The following is a 27,839-nucleotide window of genomic DNA, read 5'->3' as shown; positions in this document are numbered from 1 at the left end:
TCAGGAACAAACGCTTTTTTTTGTTTTGTTTTGTATCTTTGTGTTTACAGCTGCTGTCAAATATGGGATGGAAGGCCACAGAACAAGACATCTATAATGCCATGGCTGACCATCTGAAACGTGCCGCTGCATGGTCTGGGGGTGCAGAGGCTTGTTATTTATTTATTTATTGTTAGAAAACCAAGCTAACTATTCGTTACCTGTAAAGGATGACCAGACCCCTGTTAGTTAGTGAAAATAAAAGCCCCACCCACTATGAGGAGTTACGGCCGTTCTTCTTTGTTAAGTCTGTTAAATTGCACTGACTCTACAGCAGCAGCTCGACGAATCCAGCACAAGTGAGCACATGATTATATAATTCAACTAAGGATAAAAATTCAAACAGTAACCTACTGCACTATGTGCTTGCTTGCGTAGTGAAACTTTATTTCATGTATAATAACTTGCAGCTTAGGTCACCACATTTTCCAAGTACTATGGTTTGCCCAACACTGTATATTAAACAATATTTAACTTATCTGGCAAAGCAAATGTGCTTGTACGCTTTAAATAAAACAGCAACGTGATTCATATGAATTGAGGCTTTTACGATACTGTTCAGTCCGCAAAAAGCAATTGGCAGTGTAGTGGAGTCCAGGCCCCAAAATGTCCACCTTCCGTCCTCCACCGCCATGGGTGTAAGTTAATTGGTCAACACTGTGTCCCGCCCCCTGGCCAGAGCACTTATGTATCTCAGTGGTGAAGTAACCCTGTGTTCAGTTGAGCTTTGGTCATGTCTGGAGCTTTGACTGTTGGACTAGTGCTGCTGTGGGGCAGCGCCTGCCTGTGGCTGCCCAGCCCGGCTCAGGCAGATTTGGTCATCCCTGGACCAGATGGAGCTGCTGAGGTAATATTCTGACTTATGACATGTGAAACGGAGTTTTAGATGCAAGATTTGAATAATTTTTGTGCCTTGGTCATTCCAGGAACGTTTTCTGAGTTCTACCCTCCATGTTTGTTTGCTGTGTTTGTTTTCATAGGAGGCAAGACATCCTGCCAGGTCACTGCAGGTATTTGCCAGAAATGATTGATACCTACTTAACTCATTCACTGCCATTGACAGCTATAGACGTCAAAAATTCATTTGAACTATTTCTATTAGTTTAACAATTTTTCTCACTTTTGTTAACAAGAGTATGAAAACCTAGATTATTTTTTAATTGTATTAAAACAGATATAAAATTTGTGATTAATCGTCATGCGATTAATTACGATTAAAAATTGTAATCGCCTGGCGCCCCTAATTTTTAATAATATTTTCTTAAAAAAAAAAGATTATTAAAGATTAAACAAAAAAGTTTTGTTTAAAAAAAAGAAGAAAAGATAATTAAAAATCAGGCGATTAAAATTTGTAATCGTAATTAATCGCATGACTTCACTAGTTAACTCACGATTAATCACAAATTGTATATCTGTTCTAAATGTACAATTTTTTTTCTAGGTTTTCATACTACAAAAAAAAGTTAAACTAATAGAAATAGTTCAAATAATTTTTTTAAAGTCTATAACTGTCAATGGCGGTGAATGAGTTAGTAGTGTAGACAAGCTTGTAGTCAAGTTACTCCACCACATTTTTTTGATACATTTTCAATAAACAAAAAATAGCACTGTGTTGTAAAATATAAAAACCTAATAAAACAGAATGTAAAGAAAATAAACGGGTTACAGCAGCTTTATTTAATATAACGCATTGTACTTTACATGATTACAAATACATTTAAAAGCAAAACAAAGAACATTGTCTTTGTAAAGACATTTAAAAAGAAATGACAGAAATAAAAGATAGTCTACAAAAATTACTAAAACAAAAAACACACACTAGCTCAAGAAAAGATTTTGAAAAAAAAGTCATTTAATGCTTTAAAAGTGCTCAATCATAAGCATGGGGGGGGGGGGTGTCAATCTAGTGGATGTTGTAAAACATTTTATAAAGAAGATCGTAAGATGTTTATTGTGTATAGTGTGTGTGTGTAGCCAAACTTTTGGCCTGTGCTGTGCGTAAGAGCTTCTAGTGGTTTAGCACTTAAAATGTGAACCATTGACTTGCTTATCATAATGTGTAATTGTCTGTTCTTTTCTTACAGAAAAGAAGTACGCAGGCTGTCACGGTGAGGAAAAGATCTGCGTGAATTCATATACCGTATTCTATTGTAGTGATGGATAGGCCTAATGATGTTACTTTTAAAATGTAATCCATTACAGTTACAAGTTACCTGCTGAAAAATGTATTTAGTAACATAATCCAAGTACCATAATATTAAAGTAATGTAACTGGATTACTTTTGGATTACTCCAATATTGAGTATGCTCATGAAGACAAACTAAAAATAAATATCACCACAATATATATTCTATACAATGTGCCCCTGCTATTTGCGGGTGATAGGGACCTGGGGTGACTACAAATAGCAACAATCCTTGTGCAATTAAAAAGCATGTAGGCAGATTGATTGATTGATTGATTGATTGATTGATTGATTGAAGGCCATATGCTGTCTTCGAACTGTCACTGAAAGCAATCACACCTCACAGATAGATAGATAGATAGATAGATAGATAGATAGATAGATAGATAGATAGATAGATAGATAGATAGATAGATAGATAGATAGATAGATAGATAGATAGATAGATAGATAGATAGATAGATAGATAGATAGATAGATAGATAGATAGATAGATAGATAGATAGATAGTCATCCAATGAGGATGACGATGTGTGACATTAACTGCAAAATGAACTTTTAGCCGTGTATAAGTTGTGTATGATGTTTAAATAGTGAATTGGTGGGAGGAAAATTTGTTTAGAAGGTGTAACTCACATTATGGTTGTAGGCTAGCGGGCTAGCTAGCAAGAAGTTACATCGCGTAGCATGCCGCTGGACTCTCAGCTCAAACTTTCGCTCCGAGTAAGTTCCAGTGAATACCGGTCGCCATTTCCTCCTCCCGACATGTAGCAACGGTCCGACTCGACCGGGCGTGCACGCGCTCTCTCTCGCTCTGTCCCTCTCTCTCTCTCTGTCTCTCTTTCGCCCTCTTTCGCACTCTCTCTCATCGTAGAAATTGTAATCCCTCGAAGTAATTTTTAATAAATGTACCTGTAATCTGATTACATATTTTTTCCTGTAACTGTAATGGAATACAGTTAGATTTTTTTTTTTTGCAATCTGATTACGTAACAGCGGTACACGTATTCCGTTACTCCCCAAGCCTGTTTACCACCATTATCATTCCTAGCAGAATAACTAAAACCAACAGCACATCTTCCTGAAATTCTCATGTGAATTGTTTGACAGCAGTCCTATTGACAGAAAAACTGTCATCAGTTGGAAAGGGTTTTCCCTAATGATATTGACGGAATGCTCAAAAGGTTTTCGCAATGCTTCCCTCTCTTCATCTCAGGTGGAGGTGCATAGTGTGAAGGTGGACTGTGCTGTGACGTCTCGTTTTGCTCACACCGTCATGACCTCAACGGCTTTGAACAAAGCCAACGTCTCGCAGGAAATCTTCTTTGAAGTGGATCTCCCGAAAACTGCCTTCATCACTAACTTCACCATGTAAGTTCCCCATGATGATATTTTAGAATAGGGGGGCCCAATTTAGTGTTGTTATGGTTGCTCTCAAAAACTGAAACCACATTCATATTTAACCACCTAGTGGTGTGGCGGTATGCCAAAAATCAGTGTGCGGTATCCAACCTGGGTTTAAGGCAGAGGTGGGCATCGAGGGCCAGAGTCCTGCAGGTTTTGCATGTTGCCTTTCTCCAACACAGCTGATATATGATCAGCTCATTAGCAAGCTCTGCATAAGCCTGATAATGATCCTGTTGATTGGAATCAGCTTGCGTTGGAAGTGAGAAACCTCCAAAACCTGCAGGACTCCGGCCCTCGAGGACCGAGATTGCCCACCTCTGGTTTAAGGTCATGCTTCAGTCCAGGAAGGGAACATAACGCAAGGCATAAAACTGCTTATCTGTTTGAAGAGATTTAATGTCCATTCTGACCTTGAGTTTGACATTGTTCAAATGTCTTTCTTCACTTTTCTTAGGGAAATTGGTGGTCAAGTTTATGTCGGAGAAGTGAAGGAGAAAGAGAAAGCCAAGAAACAGTATGAGAAGGCGGTTTCTTCAGGACAGACTGCCGGGCTGGTCAAGTAAGTCGTCGACTGCTGGACTGGTCAAGTCAAATGAGACATTTCTGGATCATCTTCTCATAACTTCTTTTGTGCTCCCATCAAGAGCTTCTGGGAGGAAGATGGAAACGTTTTCAGTGTCTGTCAACATTGCAGCCGAAAGTAACGTCACTTTCGTTTTGACCCACGAGGAGCTCCTTCAGAGAAAACTGGGCCAGTATGAGATTCTGATCCGAGTGAAACCCAAACAACTTGTCCAGGAGTTTCAGGTTAATATCCATCTTCATTTACCAATCTTGCAACTGGTGCTGAATGAAGTTTGACAATTTGTGCATGTGTTTGAATTAGATTGTGACAAACATCTACGAGCCTCAAGGCATTTCTTACGTTGAAACCCATGCTGCATTCCTCTCCAACGATCTGCTTCCCCTGGTGGAGAAAACTGTCACAGAGAAGAAGGTACATTACAGCTTGGGCAGGGTTGAGAAATCCAGGTCCAGAAAGTGAAAACTCTGAGAAAACCTTTAGCCACAGGTACTTCTACTCAACTGGCAAGCAGGTCTCCACCTGTTGAGTAGAAGCACCTGTGACTAAAGGAAAACAGTTTCAGGGTTTTTACTTTCTGGTCCTGGAATGCCCAACCCTGATCTTGGGATCAACACTTGACAGTGAGAACAAGGAGCTGAACAATAACAAATAAAGGTGCACCTGTGCTTCTTTATGATAAGCTGGAATTTAGATCATACAACAATAGATTTAATTCTCTTAACATTTGCTGTAGTTTAGATTCACGTAAGGTGTTATTTGGTTTGTTTGTGTTGTTTGGGGGAGCGGGGTCATTATACATCACCGATCGGAGTATTTGTATGACGTCAAGCTCGCATCATCGGGGTATACCTACATCCCATCTGACTGTTTATACTTCACTCACTTGGCGGATGTCCGATACATACCAGAGTTGTACCCACATTTAAAAGAGGCCTAATTCCGATCACAAGCTATCCGATTCTAAGTGTTTGTTCGGAATAGTCCTTTCAATTCAGCCTTTGTGTCTGTCAAACAATTTTATGAACATTACAAATGGAATAAACAATATCAAGATCACAAACCCGCCATGTGAATGAGTTCCAAAATGCTTTTCATTTGCAAGTTGATTGATTGCCAAATTTGGTCCTACTTCCAGGCACACATTGCTTTCTCACCAAGTCTGGATCAGCAGAGAAAATGTCCAGGCTGTGATGGAACGCTGATCGATGGAGATTTGCTCATCACATATGACGTGAATCGCGCAACGAGCCTCGGGGACATACAGGTCATCTGTGAAATTCTTATGATGAGATAGTTTGGATCGCCACGCTTGTCATTGGACTTATAGAGTTTTTCCGCCCCTCAGATTGTCAACGGATACTTTGTGCACTTCTTTGCACCACCCGACCTGCCAAGAGTCCCAACAAATGTAGTGTTTGTCATTGATAGGAGCGGCTCAATGTATGGACATAAAATGCGCCAGGTAAGAGACTGTTGGAATTTTTTTGTCAGTGTGCATTGGCAAAAGATTTCAATACCATACAGTACGGATACCCACACATTAACACAAGGAAGAAAGGAAATGATTTTAAAGTAGTTTAGAAACATAATATAATGATCATACAGAATATTTTGAGGAATGTAACGTGTCAGTTTTGACCCAGCTGAAGTTGAGATCTTAAAGGTAATGCCTGCTTCTCTAATTGTGAGTAGCAGCTTGTTCCATTTGGATGAATCTCCGAATAAAACTCGCTCCGCATGTTATTTTAATCAGCAGGATAGTTCAACCTGAGTTACTAGATTTATTATCACAATAAATTATTATACAAAAAAAGAGGACACTCAGCCAGACCTCGAGATATTTGATGTTCAGATACAGGATGCCATACATTCAAACCATTTTAACATATGTCTCCTCTGTATGGGTAGAAAAACAAACAAAAAAAACATTACTCTCTTTTGAAGTCTTACATTTTTTGCTCCGAAATCTTTATTTTTATTTTTATTTTTTTTTGGATTGTGAGTATGGTTGTTCGTCTCTGTGTGCCCTGCGATTGGCTGGCAACCAGTTCAGGGTGTACCCCGCCTACTGCCCGAACCCAACTGGGATAGGCTCCAGCAACCCCGCGACCCTTGTGAGGACAAGCGGTACAGAAAATGGATGGATGGATGGATGGATCTTTATTTTTATTTTTACCTTGAGCGGGGTTCGTACCCATCGCCTCCAATGCGGCAGCGCAAAACTTGCCACTCAGCTAAAGTTCTGGGCCACCGTCAGCCAGTGCGCAGTCTGCCAGCCACAGTAAATGTTGCAGTGAACTCTGCCTCCCTTTTGTCGCACAACGAAAAACGGACCATTTCAAACCCGCCCGGACGCCCGGAAAGAATGTAATAAAGTGAATATCTCCCTGTAAAACGGCCTATTTCCTCACATAAACAAGCTAGCAATAGTAATAGCAATGCCAAACACAATGTAAAGTGAAACAGCCAGTTAATCGAAGCACAAACCACAAAGCCAATCTTTCCTTTTGCACCATTCTTTGTGAAAAATGTACGAATAATTATTTGTCCCTTACTTTGCTGAACATCCAGTAGCTAAGGCGTTGGTCTCTCATCCTTCAAAAGACGGCGTTTTCCCTCAAAAGAAAAGTGTGAAAACAGTTTTATATTCTCCAGAGTGGCGTCATCTTACCGCTTTGCTGTGCACTAAGTGTGTTTTGAATTCACAAATACGTTCGCATAGGAATAATACAGAGACGTAAAAAGGCTGCGTAGCGATCTACCTATTTGCGTAAAGGACTTTTTTACTGGGAAACTGACTACGCATGCGCGAACACACATCGCTACGTGGATGGGGCTGGGAAAAGCACATTAGCGGTGTACCTTCAGGAGGATCATTTTTGCAGCATTTTTGCCTGCAGGCCAGACGAAGTAATGCCATTTTTAATTGAGGTATGAAAAACACCAAACGTTGACTCTTTTAAATCTATAGGTAGTGTAGGCTTTCTGAAATGAAAGAAATAATTAAAATAAATAGAAAAAGGCAAACAGTTTCAACTTTCATTTCACCCTGGGGTAGGCACAGCCTACCTTGCCTATCCAGACTGCACTCCACTGGAATTAACCACAGTGCAGAGAATAAAAGCACTGATCAGTTGGTGGTAATTCTGCATGTTCAAAACATGATGTGTGAGTGGTGGAGCCCTCAAGCTTGGAAAGTCTGAAGTTATTGATGAGCAGATGCTTACCTTCCAGACCCGAGAAGCAATGCAAGCCATCCTTCAAGATCTGAAAGAGGATGACTATTTTGCCATCGTCGAATTTGATGATGAGATCACTTGTTGGGAACAAACACTAACTAAAGCGACAAAGAAGAACGTGACTCAAGCCATAACATTTGTCAAGCAGTTGTCCGCACGAGGAGGTAAACCAAAGAAGCACAATTTTATAAACCTGCAAATGCTTTTCTTATTGCATGTTGTCTTTCTAGGCACTAACATAAATGATGCATTGTTAAGAGGTGTAAACATGCTGCTGAAAGATAGAGCAGAGAAGAGGATCCCAGAGAGAAGCATTGACATGATCCTTTTACTCACTGACGGAATGCCCGGTCCTGGTGAGTATTCACTTTTGTGTCTTCATTGGGGTGGAACGGTCTGCATTTGCTGCTTTCTCAGTCAATGGATTATGTTTTTTTATTTTTTATTTTATAATGTATGGGCATGCTTTGTCTTCTGAAGGTGAGACCAATCCGAAAAAGATCCAGAAGAATATTGTTTCTGCGAGTGGTGGAAACATAACTCTGTTCAGTCTTGGATTTGGAAATGATGTGGACTACAACTTCTTGAATGTGCTGAGTCAAAGAAACAAGGGAATGGCTCGTAGAATCTTTGAGGGCTCAGATGCGACTCTTCAATTGAAGGTGGGGAATTCAATTCAATTCAATCCATTATTTTTCCACTATTAGTATAAGTAAAGCTAAGGGCTAATATTCTAAATGTGGTAACACATTACAGAAATGTACCAGTGCAGCATCAACATAAATTTGTTTGGCTTTCAAATTGAATTTCACCATATTGTATTGCTGCCAGTACAGACACATGTGTACTGTTTGTTGTACATTTATTTTTGATTATTTTTACAATTCCCCAATGGCATCACATATCCACAAAGTCAAAGAAAAAGAAAAAGCACACATCCATCCATCCATCCTGTATAGCACGTGTCCTTATTGGTGTCACGGGTTAGCTGGAGCCTATCCCATCCGACTTTGGACTCGAGGTGGCATACTAGTCCCTGGACTGGTCACCAGAGGTGGGTAGAGTTAGCCAACAATTGTACTCAAGTAAGAGTAGCGTTACTTCAAAAATATTATTACTCAAGTAAAAGTAAAAAGTAGTCATTAAAAGAATCACTCGAGTACAAGTAAAAAAGTATTCTCTGAAAATAATACTCAAGTACTGAGTAACTGCTTGAACATAAAGTCTGATTTATTTTTTAAAAACAATCTCATCAGACAGACAAAAACATAAAATTATGTGCAAATTCTGGCATCTTCAAATCATAAAATGAACCCCCCACCCAAAACGTATTAAGCTTGAACAACAGTGCAAGCAGACACGTTAGTCCAAGCATGCTAACAAATTGTGGCATAACTCGCTCGGCGCTGCCTCCCAGTCTAATCACCATAGGTGGCAGTTTCTTAAAGCGAAAGCACCAAGACGTCATCTTTCAGTTGACTCTTTCAGGTTCTCGTCATGCCTGCCAGTCCTCAACCAGGGCTACATTTCCTGTATGTAAGCAATGTCTGCGGAAATGCTCCCACACAGTCAGTCAAGCGGAACACTAACCGAAGTCGCACAACAACATTTACAGATTTTGGAGCTCGGTGCACACATAAGGCGCATCTCATTATTAGACAGGCCGTCAATTTCTGAGAAAATTTAACACTTTTGAGTGTGCAAGGCCGTAAAAATACGGTAAATCTAATGTATGAAATGGGGGTATACGACTCTAATGTAGCCCAATATAGCGAAGTAAGAGTAGCGTTTCTTCTTCTCGCATCTACTCAAAAGTAAAAAGTATTGTGCAGTAAAATTACTCTTAGAAGTACTTTAAAAAAGTTACTCAAGTAAATGTAATGGAGTAAATGTAACTTGTTACTACCCACCTCTGCTGGTCACCCAATAAGACAATATTTGGAAAATAGCAATGCATAATAATTACAGCTGCTTTCACCAGCAGTATCTTTTAGGGTCTAACTACAGCCATGAGCAGACACATTAAAATCTAATTTGGTTGTCTTGATCTCTGTCTGAATTCATTCCAGGGTTTTTATGATGAGGTGTCCAGCCCACTGCTTTCCAAAGTGGATTTACATTACCCTGACAATGCGGTGGACTTCCTGACCACCAACCACTTTAGCCAGTTGTTTAATGGGTCTGAGATTGTGGTGGCTGGTCGGCTGTTGGACAATAACCTTGACAACTTCCTAGTGGAAGTGTTTGCCCAGGGGGTGAGACCATTTGACTTTTGTTGACCTTTCCACCAAACTGAGGATTTGACTTCAGTCCGCTTTGCCTATATTACATTTTAAGATGTCCTAAATTGTTTTCCTGCTCTATAGTTTGAGGAGAAATTCCAGGTGCAGGGCCAGACCAGCGCTCTGGATTGGGGCACTATTTACCCGGATGAAGAGTACATCTTTGGGGGGTTCACTGAGCGTCTATGGGCTTACCTTAATATCCAGCAGCTGCTGGATAAAAGGTCAGTCAACTAGCTCTTCTGTTTTCTTTTTGTTGTTGAAGTTAAAGAAGTTTAGTACCGTCCAGGTTTTGATTTCCTCCAGACAAGACGAAAGTGGCCTTAAGCAAATACAATGAAAACAGCAGGGGCTCCAAAATGGAACCCTGTGGAACACCAGACGACAGTGGGGCAGAGTGGGACTCTGAGCACCCAACAACAAGTCATGCCTGCCCAATAAGATCTAAACTACTCTGGAATGCGAATGTTCAACTGGTGCTGCAAACCAACCAACAGAATACTGTGGTCCGTTGTATCAAACACTGCAGTCAGATCCAACAAAACAAGACACACATGGTCTTCTCATTAAAAACTCTTGACTGACTTTGTTCTATGCAGCATCTTAAAACCTGGATGGAAAACCTCCATGACATGTCCAGCTGTGACCAGTCCATTTTGTACCCTGAACTCTCGCCTTAAGTCAGCTAGGATAGGCCCCAGCTCTCCATGTAACCTATTGAGGATAAGTGGCATAGAAAATGGATGGATGAATAATGTCAGTGTTCTTTCTTACAGCAAGAGTGGTAGCCAGGATGAGAAAGCAAATGCCACAGCCAAGGCCTTGGACATGTCCCTACGATACAGTTTTGTCACGCCGCTCACCTCCATGGTGGTCACCAAGCCTCAGACTGATGATGGCCCAGACAGCCCCCTCATTGCTGATAAACTGACAGAGGGTAAGGCATGGATCTTTGTAGTGATCTGATGGTGTCAACTCCATCATAGACTAAGCTATCAGTTCTCTTTGACTCATTTTTCCAGTTAAATTATACTGGTTATATTTCCTTTAAAATTCTTTTTTTTTTTTTAAGTGTTGAAATCACTGAATGGGCTTTAATTAATTGTTCATAAAAGTTTCACAACTGTAATTGCGCTCAAACTTTTCCTCAAAGATGCGCCAATTTATTTTCCCTCCTTTTTCTCTGACAGAGGAAAGACAACAGGCAGAGCGTGACAGTAAGACTGCTTTTTTTTCTCAACAGATAATGTGTATTTAATGTTGTATATTCCTGGAAAGAATGAATGATAATGGACCAGCATTTTTTTTCTGGGATGTTGTACAGGACATCATTACCATTCAGCCCCAGCCAGCCCTTTTGTACCCTCATATTTTGGTAAGTACTCTCAATGTTTAATATACATTGTCTTTTGGTCTACTACACATTAAAACAAAAGAAAATCCACATTTGATATGTATAATTTGATTTCTAATTGTTTGCAGTTGATGGCGATCCCCATTTCATCATAGAGCTCCCAGACAGGGATGATGCCCTGTGCTTCAACATCAATGACAAACCAGGAACTATTTACAACCTGGTTAAAGACACAAAGTCAGGTTAAATCAAGTTCTCATTCATACCATATGTGGAAAAATATCATTCCTAATGCAAATCATACAGATGAATTATTTTTCATGAGGAGCAAAGGCCAAGATTGTTGACCTTCTCACTCACCTCACATACCCTCCTCGTCATTCTTGTCCCACTCAACTATAACCTGCAGTCTAATGCTGACAATGGCAACTAACTGTTGTTTTCGCATTCATTAGGTATTTTGGTGAATGGCCAGATCATAGGAGACAAGCAAATTCCTCCTGATGGTAAAATCTACACCTACTTTTGCCGTTTTGCCATAATTCACCAACATTTAGGGGTGAGAATGGAGGTGAGCACCAAAAACGTCTTAGTGCTCCAAGATGGCAATCGGGTCAGGTTGCAGTGGTCCAACACAACTTCCATCAAAGGAGACAGGTGAGTGCTTGTTCATGGGTCAATAGCACTGTAAAAAATGGATGTTGTCCTCATCTGAATCACGTCATTCAGTCATCATAAAAATGTAGAGGAGTAATGAAACTCAATGGTCTTATTTATTATAAGTGGCCCAATATTTTCATTTTCACATACAGTATCAGGGACGTGATGGCCATCGGGAAGTTCGGCAGAACTCCCGTATGGCCTGCCCATTGCAGGTCGAAATTGTCGCACATCAGGGATGTTCTCGAGGTTAACATATCCGCTCTGTCATAGTGAAGTGATATAAAAACCTTCAACCATTAAAAATATAGAGTATTTGTTAAACACAGCTTGCTAAATGTATCGTGTTGTTAACTGAAGGTTCACCATTTAGCTCATTAAACGCTAATATGCCAACAACAACAAAAAGTCCACTCTACTACGTTTCAAAGGGTGATATTGACTTATGATGGATGACTAGTGTTGGGAATAACGGCGTTAGGTAACTCCGTTTATTTTTTCCATAAACAGACCAATTTAACTCATTATTCTCCCCATATTTGAAACGCCGTTATCGTTATTGTATGTGAAATGTGTTGCTTTACAATTCATTTATTAGTTTCAAGGCTCGAAGTAAGCTACAAGACATTGTGCAGTCGTGTTGCACTTTTGCGGAACTCTTGCTCTGAAAATGTGCGCAATTTGCGCACAGTTAGAGGCAGTTGTTGTCGGGCCTCGTCACAATAAAAGTGTCTTGACAGCTGAACTGTGTAGTGACTTTTAATTTGGAGGTACTGCGGGAAGCGTGTCACGACGTGTCTTCCTTCCTTAAGGCTTAGCATTTTAGCAAAGAGTCCACGTTCCTCGCCTGGAAGTCATCGGGTTTGACAACTTTGACAAGAGTGACATTAATCAAAATAACAGTAAAGATTTGTGCACAGTTATATAACATTTGTATGTGAATGATGTAAGCCTAAAGTTGGGCAGTTTTCGGACGTAAATCGATCATTAAACATGTCTAAATGTGTAGAATTACAAACTGAAGATATATCGCCATACTCTCTTAATTGAAAGTGTACAAAAGTTTTTCAGAGAGATCAAGTGGAAGCTGATGATTTTGAGGAGGAAATGGAGTAGCAGGGCCTAGTTATTTCAATTATTTTGGCCATGATAGTATTAAGCACTGCATATTTCATAGCAGTGGCTATTTCTTTTATACTGTAAATTATTGATTATTTTAGCCCGCAACAATCATAAAAAATGCCTGTGTCTACAAATTACCCAGAGATGACATATGTGCCACAAATCACCTTATATCCAGTAATTATTTTTATTATTATTATGTTTGCTGTAGTAATTGGCACCACTCCAAATTTTATGAATTATTATTATTATTATTATATGATATGTCATTATGGAGTAAGGCATTTGTGTGACATAAATATAAATATATAGCTGGACATAATTTAAATTTCTTATACAAAAATATAATAATAATAATAATAATAATAATAATATTGAAAACAAAATCGAAATAATTTAATATATTTTTAAAAATTTGTGAAAATAGTTACTTTGCCTGGTAACGAGTTACTTTTATTATGAAGTAATTCAATTACTAACTTTTTTAAGCAAGCAATGAATAACTATAATTACTTTTTTAAAGTAACCTTCCCAACACTGATGCTGACTGAGACGTCATCTGCCATCATGTCCCTTCTCCCTACTTTACTCGTCTCTCCTTTCTTTCTAGCATGGATATTCTCTTGACCAAGGATCGCAGCCTGACAGTAACTCTCAAAGATTCTGTCAAGTTTGTGATCCTGCTACACAAAGTGTGGAAGAACCACCCGTACCACCGGGATTATTTGGGCTTCTACACACTGGACACCCACCTCCTGTCACCTTCTGTTCACGGTCTGCTAGGTATAACCACACATGCACTCCATCCATCCATCCATCCATCTTCTACTGCTTATCCGAGGTCAAATTGCGGGGGCAGCAGCTTTAGGAGGGATGCCCAGACTTCCCTTCCCTCGACTTCCCGACGGACCCTCCTCTCCAGCACCCCTGAATAGACCTTACCAGAGAGGCTGAGGAGTGTGATCCTTTTATAGTTGGAACACACCCTACGGTCCCCCTTCTTAAAAAGTAGACCACCACCCCGGTCTGCCAATCCAGAGGCACTGTCCCCGATGTCCACGCAATGTTGTAGAGGCGTGTCAACCACGACCACCCCACAACATCCAGAGCCTTTAGGAACTCCGAGCGGATCTCATCCACCCCCGAGGCCCTGCCACTGAGGAGCTTTCCAACCACCTCAGTGACTTCGAACCACAAGATAGAAGAGCCCACCTTAAGAGTCCCCAGACTCTGCTTCCTGGAAGACGTGTCGGTGGAATTGAGGAGGACTTCGAAGTACTTTACCCATCGTCTCACGACGTCCCGAGTCGAGCTCAGCAGCACCCCATCTCCACTATACACGGTGTTGATGGTGCACTGCTATCCCCTCCTAAGACGCCGGATGCGAATTTCTGGTCCACACATGCACTCATCAAGTCAATACAGCTGAACCTCCAAAATTGAACGCTAGAGGGTTGCGCAATCAGGACTATGTGTAAAAAACTCAAATACAGAATATACAGTACTTTAAATGATCTTACATTGGTGGCTCGTTTTTCAGGTCAGTTCTATCACGGGATTGAATACGAGGTCTCAAACCTGCGTCCAGGAGAAGTCCCAGAGAAACCAGATGCAACCATGTTCGTCAAGGGACATGAGCTCAACGTGACCAGGTAAGACATCAGTGGTGTTTTAAAATAAGCGGCATTGTTTCAGCATTTGTTCAATGCAACGTGTTCCTGATCCACAGGGGCTGGCAAAGAGACTTCAGAAGAGATGTGAAGAATGGAGAAAATGTTCCCTGCTGGTTCATTCATAATAATGGGACAGGGATCATTGACGGAGATGCCTCGGATTACGTTGTCTCTGGCCTCTTTAAAACTGTTTAGAAACCAAACCTTCTAATTATGTTTGTGTCTTGATCTATAATAACAAAACATAACATACAAGCGTGAAATAAAAAACTAATTTTCAACAGTTGAGATTTTTTTTTTACATTATCAAGCAATCATAATCAAGTTTTATTATCATTCATATGTATAGAGGATGGAAAGTCTGGATGCACCCTTTTGTCTTTAAACTCCACCAATTCTCGCACAAGAAAAGCAAAACTGCATACTATGATCCCTCACCAAAAGAAGCAAAAAGTGCTGCTCATCACAGTTCATGTAAGGCTTCCCTTTTGCACAAAGAAGCCTTTGTTTTCTTGGATGCAACAAATCTATCCATCTGAATGGACAAGTCTAGATTTTACTTCAGGTTATAAAACCTTCCGTGCATTCTTAATTCTATCCCACACATGCCAATTTCCGGGAAAACACACACTGATGGCCACTGACTCATGCTGTCAGAGTGGAAACAGAAGTTCCGCCTCCAGGAACATGCGTGGGCGGAGTAAAGATCTTGGGAAGACTTTCTTTTACATGCCTTGAATTCCCAGAGTACTTGTTTTCAGCCATGCTTGGGGATCAGACTTTCCTCGTCGCGGGCCTGCCTGTGTTCTGGAGAGTCCTACCGTGGGCTTGGGTCTGCTTTGTGCTTGCAGCTCAGGGGCAAGGAGCTCTGCCTGTTTCCCACAGAGAGGCTCATGTGGAGGTAATATTTAATGCACAATATTGAAAATCCAAAGTTTTTATTTTATTTTTTTTAAACTTTTTGTCTCGTACCTTAAAGAAATGAATGTCAGTAATTTACCCCCCCCCCCCCCCCCCCCACACACACACACCCAAATCAATGTCAATCTCAGGCCTGGATGTCTTGTAAAACCTCAGAAAGAAAAGTTTTTGGCAGTGCACAGCTGTCACAGTGCTGGAGGGGAGTAAAGTTAGAAGTCACAATTTAGTCAGAATATATTAAAAGCTATTTAAAATGGAGATTTCTGGCTTAACCGTGGTGGAGTTTATTTATTTTCTACCCCAACTAGCAGTTATGTAAGATTCAAAACACAGGATGTTTATTGTCGTGTGTTCCAGTCACATGAAATAACAGGAATAAAACGAGTCAGGCAAATGTAAAACCCAGCAAACATTGTTGAAATGAGCAATTTGAAGATATGGCGAAGTTTAGTAGTATACAGTGTGTGTAATATTGAGTCATACTAAAAAGACATTCTGGACATGTAAATATGTTTATATTGCATAACTATCAATTTATTCATCCATTGGCTATATCAGGGATAAGCAACTGGTGGTGAGTGGGCCACAGGTGGAGCACACCCAAACTGTGAGTGTGCCCTTGATTAAGATAAAAAAAAAAAAAATATATATATATATATATATATATATATATATATATAGACACGTTTCCTATACTACAGTTGACTCCAGCTTTTTTTCATGCATTGGGAAGGAACAAAAACATTTTGTAAATCATAAAAAAATAAATAAAAATAAAACAAAAACAATTAACGCAGATATACCTCCAATACCATTTTTCATGGTATTGGAGGTTTATCAGTGTTTTTTTTAATTAATTTTTTTAAGATTTACAAAAATGTTTCCCCTCCCAACCGCCACCCACCCCTCCCCAATGTATTTCAATGGGCGTCAAACATAGACACATTTTTCCTACTTTTTTCCATGCTATAGTTTTATTTGGTAATATCACCATTCACCACTAGATGGCAGGTATCACTTGGTTGAATTTACACCGGGTCTTATACTGCCATAATGTGAGTAAGCCGATTAATTTGGAGATTTGGAGTAACAAACATCCAATTTTGATTGAAGGTTCGATCTTTTTATTGCGCATGAGCATGAGTCATGAGACATGGACTATAATAAGATATTGTGAAGTACAATTTTTTTCTGGAAGTGCATGGTCTTATGTGGTCATATGTGGCCCAGTACTAGTGCTGATGAAAAATTGTGGCCCACTCCATCATTCCAGATGCCCATACCTGGTCGATAGAATAATCAATAGGTCAATAGGGGCACATATACATAGACCAATAGCCACTCACCTTCACACCTATGTACAATTTAGAGTACCTAACATACTGTACATAGTTTATGAATATGGCGGAAGCCACAGTAATTGTATAAATACGGACAGGAAAATAATCTAAAAATGTCTTTTAGTTGTGCAGCATTTACAGATAACAAGATTCATATGGATTTTATCAGATGGTCCAAAATGTTTAAGTCAGAATATATTTTCTTAAAATACGAATCCTGCATCACTGTTTATTATTATTATTTTTTTAAATATCTTGTGACACACTATTCAGTAATGCAGAGCTGGGGGAACCAAGTCAATAATGGTATTCTGTTTAAATTATTTACAGATAAACTGTCATTTCTATTATATACACTAGGTTGCCAATAGTGATCTGAATAATAATCATAACTGAATTGTCACACCCACATAAGGCTTCTTTCTCATGATTGCGTGTAATTGGTTGTAAAAGTGAGTGTGTTACTTTGGCTGCAACCAGCAGACGCACGGTTGCAGAAAAATGTGATTCAGATGAGCAACAGTTTATTTGAGAACAAAATGTTGTTAATCTTTTTTTCCTTTGTTTTGTCCAACAGAAAAGAAGCATCGACTCTGAGAACATAGGGAACACGAGCCAGGTTATAATGAATGACGCATACAAAATAAATAAATCAATAAATGTACAATACATTTAACAGCTAGTCCCCTTTTCCCTCTGTTCCTGCTGTTTTGTTGATCCTGTCAGATGGTGGAGGTGCACACTTTCACAGTTGACTGTGCAGTGACGTCTCGTTTCGCCCACACCGTCATGACCTCCAAGGCTGTGAACAAAGCCAACGTCTCGCAGGAAATCACCTTCCAAGTGGAGCTGCCTAAGATGGCCTTCATCACCAACTTCACCATGTAAGTTCAAAATGCATAATGTATGAATGTATTCCACAAAACAGCCCACATTTTCCAAACTTCTCATGTGCCTTTCAGGGAAATTGATAGCAAAGTTTATGTTGGAGAGGTGAAGGGGAAAGAGAAAGCAAAAAAGGAGTACGAGAAGGCAGTTTCTTCAGGAAAGACGGCTGGACTGGTCAAGTAAGTTGGACTGAGGGCACAGGATGTAACACATTACAATATAATAACGCCGTAGCCTACCCACAAATCATTTCAGGGCATCTGGAAGACAGATGGAGCAGTTTTCAGTGTCTGTCAACATTGCAGCCGAAAGTAATGTCATTTTCGTTTTGACATATGAGGAGCTGCTTCAGAGGAAACTGGGCCAGTATGAGATTCTGACCCGAGTGAAACCCAAACAACCGGTTCAAGACTTTCAGGTTGACAACACTTTGTGTGTGTGTTCATAATGAAATAACAATGAATTTACTTCTAAAATTCATCTTTTGTGTCCGTGTGTAGATCACAGTTCGCATCTTTGAGCCTCAGGGCCTTGCTTCAGTGGATGCCACAGCGACATTCCTCTCTAATCAACTGCTCCCTCTGGTGGAGAAAACTGTCACAGATACAAAGGTTAAGCTTTCCAGTGGAATTTATAAAGCTGAGCACAATCATTCCAAGATGTGTTAAATTTTCATTTAGGAGCAAATGTTGCCATCAGATCTAAAACGTAATTCTTGTCACAGATAGGCTGCACCTCATGCATTATTGAAAGAAAAAAGACACAAAACACAGCCAGCCAGAGTAATTCTGTGTTGACAGTTATAATCTGTATTTATATTTTAGGCCCTCATCACTTTCTCACCAACAATGGAACAACAGAGGACGTGTCCGTCATGTGTGGCCACACAAATTGATGGAGATTTTATTGTCAAGTATGATGTCAAACGAAAAGAAAGTCTTGGGGAAGTCCAGGTAAGCTTTGCTACTTTCAACCGTACCAGTGTGCGTTTAAATTGACACCTGCAATGCTCCTTAGAGCCTGCTATTTCTACTTTCCGAATAACACCTGTGCCATGTTCGTGTATATTTTCCCTCAGATGGTAAACGGCTACTTTGTGCACTTCTTCTCTCCACCTGACTTACCCACAGTCCCAAAGAATGTGATATTTGTGGTTGACAGGAGTGGCTCAATGAGCGGAGAAAAGATCAAACAGGTAATTGTGTAGGCAAGTCCTGTGTGTCTTTATGCATGTAAACATCTTTGTATGTAATCTTCTGCAGACCCGGGAAGCCTTGGCAGCCATTCTGAAGGATCTCCATAAGGACGACCACTTCGCTGTCATCCTGTTTGATTCTGAGATTGTCACCTGGAAGGGCTCTGTCATGAAAGCCACAAAAAAGAATGTGACAGACGCCATTGCTTACATCAGGAAACTGAAGGAGAGGGGAGGTTAGAGGAGTGAGACCAAGATTAGCATTGTTTGTTAAAGTTAAAGTACCACTGATTGTCACACCCACCTAAGTGGGGTGAAATTTGCTCCCTGCATTTGACCCATCCCCTGAGGGAGCAGTGAGCAGCAGCAGGGGCCGTGCTCGGGAATCATTTGGTGATCTAACCCCCCCCCCCAATTCCAACCTTTAATGTTGAGTGTCAAGCAGGGCGGCATTGGGTCCCATTTTTATAGTCTTTGGTATGACCCGACCAGGGACATACATGTTTCTCCCCATGAGCCTTTGCTTAACGCTAATCTACTGTGTATTGGTCATTCCAGAATTGGAGGTAAATTATTTAGGCACCAACATTTTTTTAATTTTGATTTATTATGTTATGTTTGGCAAAACCCTGTTATTGTGAGGCAGCTGAAAAGCAAAGCGCTTGCTTGTACCTCCAAAATTTTCACTCTTTAGGAGACTCCAAAAACTACATGTTTGTTCAACAGTTAACGTTAAAACAGCAAAGAGAGTTAGCCATTTTTAACCCTTTAAATTGTTCAATATCTCGTAAAATTGACACATACACACGTGGACTGACCTAAAGTATAGATTTTTGAAAAAATATTACATTTACAAAATTGGGATTTATGAGGTTTTGGCCCGACGCCAGCGATATTTAATTTTTTATTATTTTTTACTAATAAGTAAATACTTTACAAATAAATAAAGGTATATTTATTTTGAATGAGTATGAGGCTACTCTAGTAATTGATTACACTAACTGGGTTGCAAGTAACAATGTTGTCAATGCTAAGGTTAGAGTATTCGCTCAAGCATATATGCTAGCTGTGTTAGCTTCTATGCTAATTGGTGAAGAACAAACTTAGCAAAAAAAAATTAATACTTTAGTAGTAATATGTGTTTTCATGATAATATGAGTAACAGCTAACATAATTGTGTTGTTTGAGTGACACACTCTATGACCAAAGCAATTCAATTGAGGATGTCATTTCACCTGAGTCATGTAGCTCTCTTTTCTTCCTCTGGATGGTTAAAAACGTTTTAGTACCAGGGTTGCATGTATGTTAAGAAAAACAACTTCACAGCATAATCTAAATTTGTGTGTGTGTGATAAAACAATTAATAACTTAAATGATCTGTTATGGCTGTAAGGTATCACCAGCTCAATTGCCTAGTGTGTCCGCCCTGAGACTGGAAGGTCGTGGGTTCAATCCCTGGCCGGGTCATGCCAAAAGACTTTAAAAAATATGACCCATTGCTGCCCTGCTTGACACTCAGCATTATGGGTTGGAATTGAGGGGTTTAGATCACCAAATGATTCCTGAGCACGGCAGCTGCTGCTGCTCACCACTCCCTCAGGGGATGGGTCAAATGCCGAGAATGAATTTCGCCCCACTTAGGTGGGTGTGACAATCAGTGGTACTTTAACATTAAGGTGGTCATGAAAGGGAGGGATGAGAGAAAAAAAAGAAGAAGCTATTTTATGGGGTGCTCAAGTGCTATTTGGTGTTCAAAATCATATTTCGGAATCAGTTTTACCACGGCTATAGTTACATATTGTTTCAGGAGAACATAATTGACCAAAGAAGAAGATATCAGAAAATGTCCTCGAATTGTGGAATGAGTTACATATTGCGAGATTTATCTAAGGGTGCCTTTTCACAAACTATATTTTAGCTGATGTCATCTTTAATCTGCTCATTTTCTATTTGTCTTTCAGCTACTGATATCAACGATGCCCTTTTGGAAGCAGTGACAATGTTAAAGAAGGAAAGAGAATATAAACAGCTTCCCGAGAGGAGTGTGGATATGATTATACTGTTGACTGATGGGATGCCAAACCACGGTGAGCCTCATCTCAGTGCAAAAGAACCAGCAAGTTCCACACACATTTATGTATTTTCATTTTATCTGGTGAAAAACAATGCAACTCTAAAGGGAATTGGGATTGCGTGACCTGATACTCACACAGCTTCTTAACAACACACAGGCGTGTCCAACCTGCAGACAATCCAGGAGAATGTACGCCAGGCTATTGATGGAAACATATCTCTTTTTTGTCTTGGATTTGGAAATGATGTGGATTACTCCTTTCTGGATGTGATGAGCAAACAAAACAAAGGGCTGGCCCGCAGGATCTTTCAGGCTTCAGATGCAGCTCTTCAACTCCAAGTACAGTATGAGACAAATATAAAGTTTATATTTTTAAAGTGAGGGAAAAAACAGCATTGTACTGTATATGGCTTTGATCCCAAACCCCCCCCCCCCCCCCCCCCCAGGGTTTCTTTGCAGAAGTGTCCAGTCCACTGCTCTTGGAGGTGAACCTGCACTATCCGGGCAATACTGTAGACATCCTGACAAAAAATCACCACAGCCATTTGTTCAACGGCTCCGAGATTGTGGTGGCTGGTCGGCTAGATGACAGCAATGAGCTTGATAACTTCCTCGTGGAGGTGTTTGCACAGGGGGTGAGTGAATAGGAATTAATGTATATAATACTGTGCAAATTATGAACTCAATTTGTCCAGGTGTTGAATGGACTAAATTATAGTTGCTCCAACTGGTATGACAAAAATTACAAGTTAAAGGGATACTTGACTCATTGAGCCATTTTCAAAAGTAAGAAGATAATATTTTGTCTGTAATTAATGTGATAACTTCCTAATTTTTCATAAACAATTAATACTTTTAAAAACAAATGTTGTCATTTGCTGTCGATTGAAGATGACATCACCTGTGCTGAAGATACAGGTAACGACCAAGCCCATAAAACTGGTGAGCCGTGATTGGTCGTTCCCTATTTCCTCAGCTCTGGTGATTTCATCTTCAGTACAGCAAGTGGAAAAATTTGTTTTTAAAGATATTAAAGGTTTCTTTATTGTATTTCTAGCACCATCATACAGCAGAGCAGTCACATAGCGTGTCAGTCCCTCCAGGATGCGCTGCAGTGGAAATAAACATTTAATCATGAACATTGTGCATTTGTAGCCTATAGTCATTTTGATAGTAGGCTGATACAGACATTTACAGTATGTGTTGCTTTTATTATAAGGCTTATAGGATACTGTATATGTTTTTTTTTTTTTTTTGCGGCTCTAGAGAGATTTTATTTATTTTTTGATCCAGTATGGCTCTTTCAACATTTTGGGTTGACGACCCCTGATCTAGTGGTTGAAATGTTAATTTACAGGTTTCCAATAAACATACCCAACATAAAAGTTTGGGTCAGGGTAAGGCAAGTGGCCCTCATCTAATTTTTTCGAAATAAAGATGTTACGATGTAATAACGTGTTCACCACTAGATGACAGATATTGCTTTAGAATGTCTTCACCCCCAAGACTGTACTTCTCCACCAGAGAAGAAAAAGAAGGCACGCAACCAGGACCAAATAAGTTAAAATGGTGTCTTTCAAGTAAAATAGGAGGCAGATTAAATTCAAACCCAAACCTTATCTATCTGTCTGCTTAGGAGAAGCTACCAGACTTCCTGAATGATTTCAGCCGCTCTGAGAACCCCAATCTCAAAAGTACACAAGAGCATCCCCCCCACACCCACAAGAACCGTTGACAGTTCATTTGAAATGCTCTTCAATGACATACAGATACATGATATAGAGGGAACAAACTACACAACTACTTTGTATCAATTCAAATGATTTCCTTTGACAAAGTAAATGTAGATGTGTCATATGGTCCGCACTACTTGCATAAAATGTATTTAATTTACAGCTATTATTTTGATCCTCTTGATGCATTCTATTAAGCTGTACTGAATTGAACCCTGTTCATATACTGCCATCAAAAACGGATCTGGTTCTTTTTCTCCTCCTTCAGCCAGAGGCAGATTTCAAAGAGCAGGGGAAGGCCAATGTGGCAGACTGGGATGCGATCTATCCGGAAGACAAGTATATCTTTGGGGACTTCACAGAGCGTCTGTGGGCTTACCTTACCATCCAGCAGCTACTGGAGAAGAGGTTTGCTCATTTGGAATGCCTCTTTCAGCTTTATTTGTACTATTTAATTGACCTTTCCCCCAAAGCAATCACAATCACAGACGTCGATAAGACGCGCGTTAAAAGAGTTACACCTAAGTTTTCCTGTGCTTCTTGTGTAATACTGTACTGAGCAGCTAACTTTTCTCCCAGTCGCGTTGGTAGTCAACAGGAAAAGGACAACTTCACTGCCGAGGCCTTGGACATGTCGCTACGCTACAACTTTGTCACCCCACTCACATCCCTGGTGGTCACCAAGCCTGAAAGTGAGGACGGACCAGACAGCCCCCTCATTGCTGATAAGCTGACAGAAGGTAAAGTACATACGTGGGTTTTAGGAATTGGCAATCCCATGTTTGCAATATTCACACGGATTCATTCAGTGTACTCCACCTTCCTTCCACATCCCAATCCGTATAAAAAAAAAAATACTGTACATCTTAAGGGACAGTTTACACACCATTTGAAACTGAAAAAGTCAGAAACGGAACTGATTTGCAGTATTTCGTGTAAATGTGTTTGTGTTTTGTTTGTTTAACAGATCAACGACAAAAAGCAGAGAGACAAAGAGGTATGATACATTTCTTAATCATTAACATTAACATAATGGCAACATTACTTATGTATGATATGAAATTCCTTGTCTTAGGCTCTTCGGCCTTTGCAAGTCCAGGCCATCAATCAAAACGTAAAGTCATTCTCATTCTTACTGCCGTACTCATTTACATGAATCTATCAAGGTTTTTATTTTGCACACTACTCGTATGATATGTAATGTATATTATATGAACTATTCATTGTATTATATAATATATTGAGAATATATTTAGATGTTTTTTGTAGACTCAGTTTTTGCTAAATATGTCATGTCCAGAGAATTAAACAGGGAGATTTGCCTTTGCTCTTTGGTTATGAATAACAGCATCATAGACCATGAGAGGTTTGTACTTCAACTAAGATGAATCTGAATTGGTCTGTTTGTATTTTGTTTGTCAAACAGATCAACAAGCGAGAACCCATGGTACGAAAGTCACTTTTGTCTTTATTATAATTGCATTTTTTGACTCTACTACTATAAACACAGTATTCAAATAATTTGTCTCAGGTTCCTCTGCCCATGCTGCACATCCACGGCAACAATCAAATGGTAGTTTTACTCTTACTTTCTTTGTTGCATCAAACTATTTTGATCCTATATTGATGTTGGTTTTACATAGGATTCACATTCAAATGATATATACACGGTTTCCCAAAAAAGTGGCATTATTTGGAATACAATTACCTGAGTAACTAAATATTCTAGGCATATTAAATGAAAAGATCTTTGTGTTGAAAAATAAAACATATTTATAAATGAACATGACTTGACTCAGGAGACGTGACAACATAAACAACAGAAAATGTGAGCCGACAAAAAATAAAACAACCCAGGGAACTAAATTAAGACTCAGATTCAGATTGTCATTACAACAAGTGCGACGCAACAGTTAAGTGCAGGCCGTTCAGTGCAAAGACAAAAATAAAGGATTTTAAAACTATGATGATAAAAATAATTAATATAAATAGATAAAAAGAACAGAGAAAGAAAGAAAAAAATTATGAGACAATGAGGAACCATTAGGACAAGACGCGTTTCCACCGCAGGAACTTTGGGGTAAATTTACGGGGTAAGCCCCGTATGTGCGCGTCTCCACTGCAAGAGCCTTCCCAAACGAGCCACATTTACAGGAACTTACGGGGACGAGCGAAGGTCCTACTTGAGGGTAGGTCCTCCGCCGGCCCGATAAACTCCCGATCGTGCTTTCGTGCTGATTGGATAAAAATTATTCAGTATAAAAAATTATCTTACCTTCATGCGCGACGCTGATGCATTCTCGGCTTAAGTCTCTTCCACCAAAACAATTCTCTTAATAATCCTTTGCCTATTTTTGTTCCACTTTATTGTTAGCCTTTCCAAATTCTTCATCTAGACGCTGTCTCTTCTCACGCAAACCATCCATACATGCCAAGTACATTAAAAAAAGCAGAAAAAAACGGCAACTGCCACAAGTTTTTCTCTTTCCTCGTTGATGTTCTGATTTTTGCGGCGCCATGCTTGGGTGACATCACAGAAACCGTCGCAAGGCGATTACGTGTCGATCGAAACTTGTGACTTGCGAGTCAGCCTTTTCAAATTCTTCATCTAAACGCCGTCTCCTCTCACTCAAACCATTCATCCATGCCAAATACATAAAATAAAAAGCAGAGAAAAACAGCAACCACCTAAAGTTTTTCTCTTTCCTTGTTGTGATTTTTGTAACGTGGTGCTTGGGTGACGTCACAGGAGAAACCGTCGCACGGCGTTTACGTGTTGATCGAACAAACAATGACAAGGAAAAAAGGGAAAACTTGAAAGAACATTAAAAAGTCGGAAAAAAGTACAAAGGTTAACTTTATTTTTAGTTTTACATCTTGTTGAAATTTGAGATGATTTAATCGAGAATCGTTTGCTAATTTCTTTTTTTCTTAACCCCCTTGTATCGTGCATGTGAAATGATGAATACAGAAAGATGCTTAAGGGATTTATTGTGTATTTTTTTACATGTCCCATTGTACTTTTACAGTGGATGGAGATCCACATTTCATGATAGAAGTCCCAGACAGAGAAGATGCCCTGTGTTTCAACATCAATGACAAACCAGGGATTATATTCAACCTGGTCCGGGACCCCAAATCAGGTCACATCCTTAATATACATCAAATGAGAAAAACACAGAGACTAAAATAATCCTTTTTACCTTCAGGTTTTGTTGTGAATGGCGAGATTATCGGCAAGAAGAAGTTTGTCCCAGATCAAAAAATGAACACCTACTTTGGCCGTCTTGGGATCAGCCACAAAGCTCTGGGGGTAAAACTGGAGGTGAACACCCAGGATATCTTGCTGTTCCATGGAGGGAAACAGGTCAAGATGCAGTGGACGGATTTTGCCTCTCTCAAAGACAACAAGTGAGTCAAACTGTGTCATCTGAAATTTCTCCAACAATCCGTGTTATAACATAAAAATCCTGTGAATAGCATGCACCGGTGTATAATGTGACTTTCTCTGTACTTTTATTTATAACAATATAGTACAATTAATAATAATATATTTTGCTTCCTCATTCAGTATGGACCTTCAGATGACAAAGAACTGTAGTCTCACAGTCACACTGAGGCACTCCGTCAAATTTATGGTCATCAGGCATACCAAGATTTGGAAAAGACGACATGATCAGCAGAACTATTTGGGGTTTTACACTCTGGACAGCCATCATTTGACCAAGTCAGTTCATGGGTTGCTAGGTAATAACCATGGCAACAGAGTAGACCTTTTATTTTCCTTCTGCATACTATCACTACAAAAATGATTTTCATGGTTAAATAAAACGCAGCTATGTATGTTGTTTGAACCTCAGGCCAGTTCTACCATGGTGTTAATTTTGAAGTGGCAGATCTAAAATTGGGGAATTTGCAGCAGAAAGTGGATGCCATCATGTATGTGAAGGGACAGACTCTCAATGTGACCAGGTATGCTGAGCTTGTAAAGCTAAACACTCGACACACCCGTGTTAAAGAGTACCGGTAATTCATGCATAAAGTGACGTTGGTTTTCTCGCTTGTGCAGACACTGGCAGAAGGATTTCAGCGACGATGTGATCAACGGGGAGAATATTCCCTGCTGGTTTGTCGACAATGATGGAGCTGGTCTCATTGACGGGAGTGCATCTGATTACATTGTGTCCAATCTCTTTTAAATCCTTTTAAAAATAAACATATATGTATACAGAAAGTATTTGTAAGTTCCCTGACCCACAAACTATATCATAGTGTGGGAGATTGCAGTTATTGTTGGGGAATGAATGTTTGAAGTACGAAACTGTTTTATTTTCAAAGGTACTTACGGATGGGCTAACATGAGGGACATGAATTTACTGAGAAGTAAGAAGATGAGCACAAAACAGTTTTCAGTTTTTGCTTTAGGTGAGACACTATTATTTGAGCACTAATAAATGTGTAAACATTCAGAGTATAAGTAAATCCTTATTTGGTGGAGCTAAAAACAACAACACTGTTTTCATTCTAAAGTTGTAAGCTATATTAGATTTTCGTGGAAAGCAACTTGTAGCTCAAATGACCAAAGGGAGATGTGAATGTAAAGAATGTTAAAGTAGGTTATTGCCGCTGTCAAAATACCCCAAAATTGCTGTCATGAATGGAGCAACGCATTTATTTCTAATAAATGATGTACTTTAGGGCCAATTCCAAGCTGAATGGAACTGTGAATTTTTTTTTAAATATTGTGTGAGCATTAGTTTGCATGTGTTTATTTTGTCAACTATAGCTGTTTTGTACGGAACCCCAAAAGTTAATTTTATCTGTATGATGACTAATGTTTGACATTATGTGTGAAAGAAAATAAATACAAATCATATTTTAACAAGTACTTTACTACAAGTTTCTTCCAAGTGTTTCAATGTAATTAGCAATTTGGTTCTGGCTTCCTTCAGTAGAAAAGCTAAAAGCACTACTGTGATGTGCCTCGAAAGTTTGTACACAAAGGCCAGAATTAAAAAATGACAATACATTTCAGTGGATGTAGGGGCTGGATGGGCTAATTAGTACAATTATATTCAATGGATGGATCAAATATTTTCGATTAATTAATTCATCTGTACAACACAAAAAGGGAAAAGTA

General features: G+C 39.5%; 2 protein-coding genes across 2 annotated transcripts; both read left to right on the top strand.

Moving 5' to 3' along the window:
• Positions 1-737: 737 nt before the first annotated feature.
• LOC147166859 (inter-alpha-trypsin inhibitor heavy chain H3-like) lies at positions 738-14,831 on the top strand. Its single transcript, XM_086086283.1, has 22 exons — positions 738-886; positions 1,020-1,049; positions 2,124-2,147; positions 3,442-3,596; positions 4,087-4,191; positions 4,277-4,439; positions 4,519-4,629; positions 5,354-5,482; positions 5,564-5,680; positions 7,453-7,621; positions 7,688-7,813; positions 7,938-8,119; positions 9,527-9,712; positions 9,824-9,963; positions 10,516-10,676; positions 10,930-10,956; positions 11,064-11,114; positions 11,222-11,335; positions 11,549-11,750; positions 13,486-13,658; positions 14,416-14,527; positions 14,605-14,831. The coding sequence occupies exons 1-22, from the start codon at positions 773-775 to the stop codon at positions 14,741-14,743; spliced, it is 2,730 nt and encodes a 909-aa protein (XP_085942409.1). The 5' UTR covers positions 738-772; the 3' UTR covers positions 14,744-14,831.
• A 434-nt stretch (positions 14,832-15,265) lies between these two features.
• LOC147166858 (inter-alpha-trypsin inhibitor heavy chain H3-like) lies at positions 15,266-26,933 on the top strand. The gene is made up of 23 exons (XM_086086281.1): positions 15,266-15,449; positions 17,387-17,428; positions 17,536-17,693; positions 17,772-17,876; positions 17,953-18,115; positions 18,198-18,308; positions 18,522-18,650; positions 18,776-18,892; positions 18,960-19,128; positions 20,854-20,979; positions 21,124-21,305; positions 21,413-21,601; positions 22,968-23,107; positions 23,279-23,439; positions 23,667-23,696; positions 23,775-23,813; positions 24,126-24,146; positions 24,231-24,272; positions 25,729-25,842; positions 25,909-26,110; positions 26,271-26,446; positions 26,560-26,671; positions 26,769-26,933. The coding sequence occupies exons 1-23, from the start codon at positions 15,312-15,314 to the stop codon at positions 26,896-26,898; spliced, it is 2,796 nt and encodes a 931-aa protein (XP_085942407.1). The 5' UTR covers positions 15,266-15,311; the 3' UTR covers positions 26,899-26,933.
• The last annotated feature ends 906 nt before the right edge of the window (positions 26,934-27,839 follow it).

This window comes from Leptonotus elevatus, chromosome 10, assembly GCF_054856555.1.
Source record: "Leptonotus elevatus isolate MCC_2025b chromosome 10, RoL_Lele_1.0, whole genome shotgun sequence".
NCBI classification, from domain to species: Eukaryota; Metazoa; Chordata; class Actinopteri; order Syngnathiformes; family Syngnathidae; genus Leptonotus; species Leptonotus elevatus.
The sequence above is the reverse complement of the archived record's forward strand: the minus strand, read 5'-3'. Positions and strand labels throughout refer to the sequence as shown.

Excerpts from the sequence above, each read along its gene's own strand:
- LOC147166859 (XM_086086283.1), top strand. The coding sequence starts at position 773 with ATGTCTGGAGCTTTGACTGTTGGACTAGTGCTGCTGTGGGGCAGCGCC. Across the intron at positions 1,050-2,123 it reads ATCCTGCCAGGTCACTGCAG|AAAAGAAGTACGCAGGCTGT; the intron begins GTATTTGCCAGA and ends CTTTTCTTACAG. Across the intron at positions 4,630-5,353 it reads AAACTGTCACAGAGAAGAAG|GCACACATTGCTTTCTCACC; the intron begins GTACATTACAGC and ends TCCTACTTCCAG.
- LOC147166858 (XM_086086281.1), top strand. The coding sequence starts at position 15,312 with ATGCTTGGGGATCAGACTTTCCTCGTCGCGGGCCTGCCTGTGTTCTGG. Across the intron at positions 15,450-17,386 it reads ACAGAGAGGCTCATGTGGAG|AAAAGAAGCATCGACTCTGA; the intron begins GTAATATTTAAT and ends TTTGTCCAACAG. Across the intron at positions 23,697-23,774 it reads AAAAGCAGAGAGACAAAGAG|GCTCTTCGGCCTTTGCAAGT; the intron begins GTATGATACATT and ends TCCTTGTCTTAG.